We start from the raw sequence: 10,807 nt of genomic DNA, 5'->3' as shown, positions 1-10,807 counted from the left end.
TTTCATAAAAAGAACACAAAAGAACGCTTTTTTTAAGTTTATGCTGGGACTTTAAATGGTTGACTGCACCTTTAATCTTTAAGGTTCACTATGGGGCTGGAATTGGCAAGATATTCAGCTCTAAACTTTAAAGCGTTTCACACTTACTAAAACCTTTTATCTCCCTTCCCCTACATACTTTTTCTTTCTTTATAACATCCATAAACAATCAGTTCCAAACAATCTTTTTCCTCTTACACTTTCAACAACATTCTCTTATTCATCTCCTTGGCCACCACCTCTCTCTGATTGATTTTTTCCTTCTCTGGGATGGGGGCACTTGCGAAGCCAGTGATCATTCTGGCCGCATCTGAAACACCCAGTTTGCCTTTCTTTCTCTGTGGCCCCTCTCTGTTTCCCACCTCCCCATTGTTTCTTATTAAACTCTTTTTCTCTGCCTCTTTCAGCTGTCGGGTGAATTACCTCATTGTTAATTACAACCTCCTCACAGGCTGTAACTAGCTGCCGGAGTTGAGATGTTAGTTCTTCACTTGTCTTAAGGAGGCTTTTAAGCTGGTCTTTGCTTATTTTTATATCAAATGTATCCATTTTACAAGTAATTTAATTTTTAAAATGTAAAATCTAATATCAAATTACCCAGTAATCTATTTAAACAGGGTGAACACCCCTATTCCCTCCAATTGATTAACAAAATTCACCAATTTAAAACTAGAACACCCTCTATTTGATGTATTCTAAACAAAACAAATAAGTCTACTCTGCAGTTGTAGACTATTGACAAACATAACAAAACAAAACAAATAAACAACCTGTCATAGACTAACTCCCTGGAGCAGTACTATATCCCCAGGCTAAGTAACAACAAGCAGCCAGATATCAATTTGTTTCCACAAAACCTTCCCGAATTACAAAGAACTCTCAGTTTAATGGAACAAACTATATCTGTCAGAATAAAGGGACCACCCTCGACCCCACACTAATGATCATCTAATTACGTACGTGAGACTTTTGTTTTTGACAGTGTAAATTCTCAAACACCAAAGGCTGAGATAGGTTTGTCTCTAGTGCATCTCCCCAAACACTATAGGTTGAGATAGGTTTGTCTCTAGTGCATCTCCCCAAACACTATAGGTTGAAATATTTTTCTCTTTAGTGCATTTTCCCAAACACTACGATCAGTTATTCTCCCTTACGGTAAAACCATGAGAAATACTGCTTCATAAACTAGTTTATCTACATAAAACAAAGGAACTACCATAATTCCTGGACAAAACAAAATCAGCTGTTTATATTCACCTGATTTCAAGAAAGCCCCGACTCGCTCAGTTTTGGCTCTGGATTCCGTCACCCCTCCTCCGTCCAAGTAGAGTCTGCTGACAGCCTCTTTTGTAGCAATGTTCACTGGAGGTCTTTTGTCGAGAGTCGTGGACTCCCCCGTGCCCGGTGCAGGCTCTTCTCGTCCAGAGGATGAGGATGTTGGATCCGGCAATCTCGAAGGACCATTTGTTACTAGAATTATTTCACCAAGTGTTTGAATAATTGAAACTGAGTCAGGCCTTCTTGGAAGCAGGTGAATTTACTTGCAAACAGCATACAAGGGTCAAACAACAATGTACCTGGATTGATACATGGTTGAATACATCGAATGAACAGTGTACAGAGATTATATGCAAGAGAAGTTGGTGTGTGCGCAAACACATACTAAGTTTGGTGTGTCCAGCCCTTATTTTGCTGGCGAAAGCAGAAATGTTTTTAATTGGCAGATATTCCCAGAAATTCATCTCAGCTGGTGTTATCCTTCATATAATGTCTGATAACAGAATATGGGGAGTGAAATTACTGTGCACATGAATGCGTCATACCTCTGTATGGGCCAAAATCTTATTAGGCAGTTTCTTTTTCAAGGCTAAACAACAAACTTGTAGCAAAACACTTTGGAGTTCTTAATCTACTGGGACAAAGTTCAATAGGCAGAAAGCATGTATTGTGCATTAAAATATTATACAATAAAGCAAATTAAATTCTGTTAACACACATTTTTACCTTTTATCTGATTTTTTAAAACTGCCTGCTTACATCTACGTTTAAAAGCGACCCATATCTTATACCTGTGCTTTCACTTGCGTCATGGTGCGCTAAACAAAAGATAGTAAGTCGGCTCAAATGTATACAGTTTGTCTTCACACTAAAGATGTTTAGTTATTATTATTATTATTATTATTATTATTATTATTATTATTATTATTATTATTATTATTATTATTATTATTATTATTATTATTATTATTATTATTATTATAACTTTATTTGACAGGGACAATGTACAAAAGAAACATTAACCTTGTTCGGAACAAGAGGAGAGAGATGCATTGTACCAGGTTTTAGCAAACTGCTATTTTCCACCTGTAGTCCCTGGGCAGGTAAGAACTAAACAAGACACAATAATATCTAGACATGGGATTAAACATTATCCTCAAAACTAAGACAGTTGCCTTGAATTTTTTATAGTGTTCTGTTCTTTGTTAATGCAGCGTAAAGTCTTAAGTTGAACATTGATAAGAATTATATTGCATCAACACGTTCTGGCAAAATTGCTGGATTTGTTCTGTGTCACGCTCAGTCAGGATGTGTGCAGACAGTTGTTTTATTCATGGATTGTATCGTCACGCCAACAACACACACTGGAACAGATTAACACATTTTGATACGTATAAGAAAAATTGGAAGCCAGTGAAACGGGAAAAAAAATACCCAGAACAAATATTCAATTATAGGAAAAATAAATCAAACCAGCACAGCCATATCATCTCCACATCTTAGCTCAGAACAAAAGCCAACCCGTGGAATAATTTAATCTTGTAGTATTGTTGTGCAGATGTAGATAAAACATTTCAAATTGTTAAAAGAAAGTTAATCTTTTTTTCCATATTTTACGGCCTGTTCGCTTCACTTTTCAAGTGGAAAATTGGAATTTCACAGACATCACATTGTTACATCACAACACAAGAATGCAGCAGACTTTTGTGTTGTGTTCTGAAAAAAAAAAACTTCTGCAATACTTTTTATGCTTATTATATATGAAGGGACATTTAGGCACCTCACAAAGTGGTTAATACACAGCCTAGGCTCTGTAAACTGGTATGTAAACAAAAGGGGCACATCGTAGCTATAGCAACATGCCCGTTTACAGAGCCTAGGCTGTGTTTTAACACTGGATTTTCTTTTCGATAGTCAAATTTTTAAAAAAAAATCCCGTTAATTTTTTCCCAGGCTGCATGGAAACAAGGTTGCTTGCTATTGGTTGCTATCATCTATGCAAGCTGCCCAACTCTTTATTTATATATATATATATACGGTTTGTTTAAAGGTGGAGTCAGTCAGTGCGTTTCCATGGCACAACTAGATTGGATTATCACATATATCGAACAAGACACTCGAACGGACCGTGTCACTTGTCTGAGTATACATGGCCTTTCAGAAATCGGCGCTGTAGCCCTTTCAACCATGCTTTCAACAAGTGGTTTTAGAGCCACGTCCGGTTCTCTTCCGTCAATAACCCATGGTGTAGCCTATCACGCGCAGGCACACAAGCACAGAACGAGAAGTCCGATATGCGATATCCGATCGCTGTATACATGCAGAGAGAAAGCCGACAATGAACGAATTATCTAGGTGTTCTTATCCGACTTCTCTTGTCCGTTATTGTGCCGATTTGTGTCCGAAGTAGATCGGATAAAGGTGTTTACATGCAGTTTAAAAGTCCTGTTGAGGTCTTATTCGTTTAGTTATCCGATTATGAGTCTGCATGGAAACGCACTGACTGATTCTGGAGAACGCTTGTTGTCTAAATCAGTGAATATCTCCTCACAAACATCTACCATTTGTACAAAACAATAATTTTGACAACAAGCGTTCTCTAGAATCCCTGACTCCACCTTTAATTCAAACTGCCTACATTTAATTATCTTATGTTGGGATAACCATTATTATCATTCACATGTCATAAAAACAAATATATATATAAGACTTCTAACTTTTTTTTATTAAATGTTTCCCCCCATCCAATCAAAACAGCCTTACAAAGTGTTAATACACAGCCTAGGCTCTGTAGCTTGCTTCATGCCTGTTTACAGAGCCTAGGCAGCGGCTGTGCATCAACACTGGATTGCACTTGAGTTCTGCCAATGTAGTATTCTTTTGGTTCAATACAAGACTCCTAATTTTCTTTTTTAATTTCTCGCGTCCAATCAAAAACTCACAAAGTGTTAATACACAGCCTAGGCTCCGTATACTGGTATGTAAACAAAGGGGGGCCATCGTAGCTTGCCTCATGCCTGTTTACAGAGCCTAGGCAGCGGCTGTGCATTAACACTGGATTGCACTGGATTGCATTTTGAGTTCTACATACTTAAAATTCCAAATGTAAAAGTAGTGCCAATGTAGTAATAGCTACTAACTTTTTTTTTTATAATTTTTTATTTTATTTCTCCCTTCCAATCAAATTAAGGGACCAGTCTGGATTTTTTCTCAAATCTTCATCTCTACATAACTTATTGAAAAAAACAAGAGACACTGAACATTTTGAGTGGTCTCTTAATTTTTTTCCAGAGCTGTATATATATATAAGACTTCTAACTTTTTTTTTTATTAAATTTTTTCCCCCCCGTCCAATCAAATCGCAGCCCAGTTGAACTCGGCCCCGCCCATTCCTGCCCGTCAGCACGAGGTGGCCATGAACAGACAGCAGAGATACTTCCGCATCCCGTTCATCCGGCCGGGAGACCAGTACAAAGACCCGCAGGGCAAGAAGAAGGGCTGGTGGTACGCGCACTTTGACGGGCCCTGGATCGCCAGACAGATGGAGCTACACCCGGATAAACAGCCCATACTACTGGTGGCAGGTTAGTATGGGGAGGGAGGGGGGTGCAGGGATAATAGTATGAGAAGAAGGGAATAGGGGACACTTTAGTATTCACTTAGGGCAATATATTAAAACAATAAAAAAAAAAAAAAAAAAAAAAAAAATGTAATTAAAACATTTATATTTTCTTTAAAAAAAATTTACCATGTGTGATGTCACTGCCCTTCGTCCTGAATACATTCTGATAATGTCCATCGCTAGGAAACATGCTGAATTAATGGGAAAAGTGTAAAGTCAACGGATAAATAATTTTAGCTTGCTTAGAGGGGAGCAAATGTAAAATGTGTCTCACTTTACCCCATTCTCCCCTAATAGCGATTTTATAATGATAGAACGCCGGTTCCGTATTGGTGAAGTATTCCTTTAAAGACAAACAATGTATTGGAATTTGGTAGAAATGTTGTCAGTAGTTTATATTATGAAACCAAAATGTTCATTCTACTCAAACATATGCCTATAAATAGTAAAACGAGAGACACTGAACATTTGGAGTGGTCTCTTCATTTTTTCCAGAGCTGTCTATAAATGCTTTACATTACATGTGTTACTATGCTGGTCTGCTTAGAGACTCCTCAGTTGAAAACACTTCAAAACTTCCACTAGATGATATATATTGGACGTCCAGCAAAAAGACTCCTAAAAAATAAAAGCCCCAATATTCTTTACAGCCTCTGGATGGAGAAAGGCCTGACGGTGCGTTATGATCAGAGATGACTGTTATGAATCTGCAGCTCTGTCACAAAATCAAAACCCTGACCGTTTATCAAAGGCGCACGATGAAGAGGAGCCATTTTGATTTGAGTATCGACTGAGGAATTGATTTTGGCCAAACTTCTCTATACTCCTCACACTTTTTTTTTTTTTTTTTAAACCTTTATTTATACAGGTATATCCCATTGAGACCGAAGACTCTTTTGCAAGGGAGACCTGTTTTCCTTTCCCACGTTACCATTCACACACACATTCATACACCGATAGCAGCAGGCTAACTATCGACATTCACACGAGGCAAGGTGGGTGAAGTGTCTTGCCCGAGGACACAACAACTATGACACAGGTGGCAGGGCGGGGATCGAACCTCCAACCCTTTGATCATCAGCCGACCCGCTCTACCACCTGAGCCACAGTCGCCCCATCTAGAGACTGTTAAAAAGGAAAAATGTTCAAGGGACTACAGATGAAAAATAGTATTTTGGCTAATTCTGGCATTTTTAACCCCATGTATGATCATGTGTTTTATTAATTTTGCACTGTTCCCTTCTTAAATAAACTGAATGGAATTGAACTGAATTGAAACAAAAGTAAGGGAAGTTTGTCTGTCTGTAGATAGATAGATAGATAGATAGATAGATAGATAGATAGATAGATAGATAGATAGATAGATAGATAGATAGATAGATAGATAGATAGATAGATAGATAGACAGATAGATAGATAGATAGATAGATAGATAGATAGATAGATAGATAGATATATGGATGGGTAGATAGATAGACAGATCGACAGACAGATAAACAGACAGACAGACAGATAAACAGACAGACAGACAGAAAATCAAGTAATTACTTTAAAAATATATATATTATAATAAAATATATATAAAAAACGAACTAAAAAATTAAGAAAAAGGTTGACAAAGTCACTTCTTTATGTCTAGATGGACAGACAGACACACACACACACACACACACACACACACACACACACACACACACACACACACACACACACACACACACACACACAGATTAATCCCTTCTTTCTCTCTTGCAGGTAAAGATGACATGGAGATGTGTGAGTTGAGCTTGGAGGAGACGGGTTTGTCCCGTAAGCGAGGAGCGGAGATTCTCCCGCGGCAGTTTGAGGAGATCTGGGAGCGCTGCGGCGGGCTGCAGTATCTACGCAGCGCCATCGAAAACCGCCAGGCCCGGCCCACCTACGCCACAGCCATGCTACAGAGCATGTTCAAGTGAAACCGCAGAGTCCATACAGACAGGGGCTCTGTTGGGAAAGCCCTACTAACGTCCTACTCATACTAAAAGCCCTAATAACGTCCTACTCGTACTGAAGGCCCTATTAATGTCCTATTTGTACTCATGTTGACGTCAATTTGAGTATGAGTGGGGCTTTTAGTATGAGTAGGAAAAAGTACCAACGTCCTACTCATACTAAAAGCTCTACTAACGTCCTACTCATACTCTCATGTTGACGCCAATTTGAGTATGGGCAGGGCTTTTAGTATGAGTAGGAAAAAGTACCAATGTCCTACTCATACTAAAAGCCCTACGCCACAGCCATGCTACAGAGCATGTTCAAGTGACACCGCAGATTCATACTTAAAGCCCTATTAAAGTCCTATTCATACTCATGTTGACGTCAATTTGAGTATGGGTAGGGCTTTTAGTATGAGTAGGAAAAAGTACCAACGTCCTACTCATACTAAAAGCCCTACTAACGTCCTACTCACACTAAAATAAATACTAATGTCCTACTTGTACTAATTTTGACGTCAATTTGAGTATGGGTAGGACGTTCGTATGAGTAGGAAAAAGTACCAACGTCCTACTCATACTAAAAGTCCTACTAACGTCCTACTCGTACTCATTTTGACGTCAATTTGAGTATGTGACGGTTGTGTAGGTGAGAAATGCCCAGATGAGTACTTACTTCTGGAGAGATTTTGTGTATGGATCGGTTACTACTCCTACTCAACCTCAACCGCCCCACAATGCATTTCGTCTTTTCAAAAAACGACACAGAATTATTATTCTTTATTGCTTCTGTATACTTCAGTGTAAGCGGTCCGACCAACCTCGCATACACAATGGATGGTTAAGTAGACAGTATGTGTAGTATATACATGTTGAGTATGTAGGAGGGAAGACGTTAGTAGTTAGTAGGGCTTTTTCAAACACAACCACGCTGAAAAATACAACAACTCAACTCACAAAGGGACAAATGCACCAGCTACCTAATGATACGGAGAGCGGCATTCAACTGAACTGCGATTTATTTTTTTCTCTCTCTGTTTTTTCTGTTTTTTTTTTGGTCTTGCTCTGTTGGCAAAAGCACGTTTTGCATTGATCCCTATGCAGACAGGTCTTAACTTAAAGGTGTAGTAAGTGATTTTTTGGAGAGCGCTTGTTGTCGAAACTTCTGTCAATATCCATGAATATCTCCTCACGATCCGCTACCTGTCTGTACTGTGTGTGTGTGTGTGCTGAAACAACAAAAATCTGGTGTTAATACACAGCCTAGGTTCTGTAAACTAGGCATGCTGCTAGCTATACGGTGGGCCCCCTTTTTATTTACATACCAGTTTACAGAGCCTAGGCTGTGTATTAACACTTGGATTCGATATTAACAGATTTTGACAATTTTTTTTTTTTTTCTGACAACAAGCGTTCTCCAGAATCTCCAGACACCATCTTTACTTCTCACACATCTGGGTTGTTTTCGAAGGAATTTTATTTTTCTGTAACATCCCTGCACGTCTTAACTACGAGGCCTTACCCCTTACCGCTACTTTAACCAGGTTTGATCGCCACAACAAGTAGTTTGTTTATTTCTGTTATACTTTCTAAGCTGCCTCTCTTCTTCCAAAAAATACTAGAAAAAATACTTAATTCCTTCTGTAATTATTATGCATTCCTGATTTATTTCACTGACGTTTTTGACATTTGTCGATTCTATCGTAACAGCTAGCTGGTGGTTGATCCCCTTTCCCCCCCATTTAAAGTCGCTACGAGGAACTTTTAAAATATTTCTGAAACAGTCTTAATTTTTTCCTCTGATGATCATGAATTACATGTAACAGCAAATGAGACCATCAGTGCAAAAGAATGCTATTTTTATTTTAAATAGCTTTTTCTCAATGCCTTTGTCATGGGTATACAACTCACCCAGGAACAACAGCTGGCGTGGTAAAAACACTACCGCTTTTTGTCCCAAGGGGGCGCTAGAATTAACACAGACTTAAAAGTTCCACATAGCACCTTTAAAAAAAAAACCCGCTGTTTACATTGTAATTTTACATGTGGTTCTTTACAGGGCGAAACACACTTGCACAAAGGATCTGTCAAAGTGTCCGATAATTCCTCGAATATTTTGCTAATATACTTCTAGTGCTTTTATTTTGTTGAATTTTTGTTCCTTTTGTCTTTCCAACCGAATGTAACTTGAGACCTCGTTTTGATTTTGTTCATGTAGTGATCGATATTATTTTTCTTCTCATTGTGTGTGTGATTTAAAAATGTGTAAAAAAAATTATGAGAACAGGTCCAAAAAAAAACATTAATTATAATTTTTGTTTTTCAGAGCACTTAGTTCGAGCTCTTTGATTTAGTTTTTTCTTGGTTCTGCGTTTGTTCAAGCAAAAGCAGGAAAATGTGAAATAATTATGCAAAAGCTGAGATGCAACTCCTCGTGGGCTCGCAAAAAAACATTCTCAAAAACTCATTCATAACTACGGAGAGAGGATAGGGCCAAGGGATGGAAAAAATGAGAGGCGCAATTATTATTTTTTTCATTATAGACTTGTCAGAAAGTTGTGAAAAGAATTGCAATATAAAGTTGTAAAGATTATTGACAGATTTCAAACTGCCAGGATCAATAACTTCATAAGCAAAACGTTATTAAAACCTAAACGATGCATCTTTGCTATGGTCGTAAGGCAGACAGACAGACAGACAGACAGACAGACAGACAGACAGACAGACAGACAGACAGGCAGGCAGGCAGACAGACAGACAGACAGACAGACAGGCAGACAGGCAGAGAGACAGACAGACAGGCAGGCAGGCAGGCAGGCAGACAAACAAAACCCAAACGATGCATTTTTGCTATGGTCATAAGGCAGACAGACAGACAGACAGGCAGGCAGACAGACAGACAGACAATGGGCTCCAACCTCATTTTTACTTTACATTTTTTTCCTCTCCTTTCCCGGTGGCCCTAATTCTCTTTCCGTACGAACCATCTTAAGTCTTAAAAATTAGATATATTTTTACACGAGGAACCATCCTATTGCCAATGCAGTGATTCCCAAGGCAGTTTCACAACGTTTTGTCACTGATATCCTAATCAATCTAACAATCTTAACCTGACTTTTTGTTTGAACATTTAAAAAATTTTAATTATCGTTTGATTTGATATTCTAGAATTTGTTTTATTTTGGAGAAAAAAAATCTCATGTTAAAAATGTAACTCATATGTTGGACACAAAAGCTCTTTTACAAACGCACTGGCACCCGACACAACTGGAACATTCACATAGGAACGAGTCGACACTGAATATTTTCTACATATACAAACGTTTGCAGTACTGTTCATGTGTGTGTGTATATGAAGCCAACGTGCTACGGTGATATTCTGATGTTTACTTTTGAAAATCACAGTTTGTACTTCTTCGGCTTTGAGGGGCGTTCGTTTGGGAGATTGTCGAGCGATGCAATAAATGAATAAATAAATTGAAATGAAATGAGATGAGATGAAGAAAAAAAAATCCAGGTCTTGCATTTGCTGGGGATGTAAAAAAAAAAATTGGAATAATTACGTTAAAGACAATCTACTGCGACGTAAAACCTCCGCTTTTCGTTTACGCTCGTCACTTGCACGACGAAGAAGGTGATTTTTTCGATTTGTCTGAAAGTGAAAGTGAAAGGTCTGTGTTGTTATTTAAAGTCGCTACGAGGAACTTTGAAAATATTTCTGAAACGGTCAAATTTTTTTCCTCTGATGATCATAAATTACATGTAACAGCAAAACGAGACCATCAGTGCAAAAAAAGAATGCTATTTTTATATAGTTTTTCTTAATGCCTTTGTCATGGGGTATACGACTGTACGCTCACCCAGGAACACCAGCTGGCGTGGTAAAAAGACTACC

General features: G+C 38.3%; 1 protein-coding gene across 1 annotated transcript in view; it reads left to right on the top strand.

The window, feature by feature from the left end:
• The window catches only part of LOC307265739 (unconventional myosin-VI-like), a gene marked incomplete at its 5' end in the record, with an annotated part of 81,461 nt that extends 71,053 nt beyond the window's left edge, over window positions 1–10,408 (top strand). Inside the window, 2 exons of the mRNA XM_080047534.1 lie at window positions 4,683–4,901; window positions 6,695–10,408. Coding sequence (XP_079903660.1) covers window positions 4,683–4,901; window positions 6,695–6,894 — 419 coding nt within the window. The 3' untranslated portion in view covers window positions 6,895–10,408. The remainder of the gene's footprint in view (window positions 1–4,682; window positions 4,902–6,694) is intronic.
• Between the last annotated feature and the right edge of the window lie 399 nt (window positions 10,409–10,807).

The sequence above is a fragment of the Ammodytes marinus genome (genome assembly GCF_949987685.1).
Source record: "Ammodytes marinus genome assembly, chromosome: 19".
In the NCBI taxonomy this organism is placed as follows: Eukaryota; Metazoa; Chordata; class Actinopteri; order Uranoscopiformes; family Ammodytidae; genus Ammodytes; species Ammodytes marinus.
Note: the sequence above shows the minus strand (reverse complement) of the source record. Positions and strands in the feature narration are given on the sequence as shown.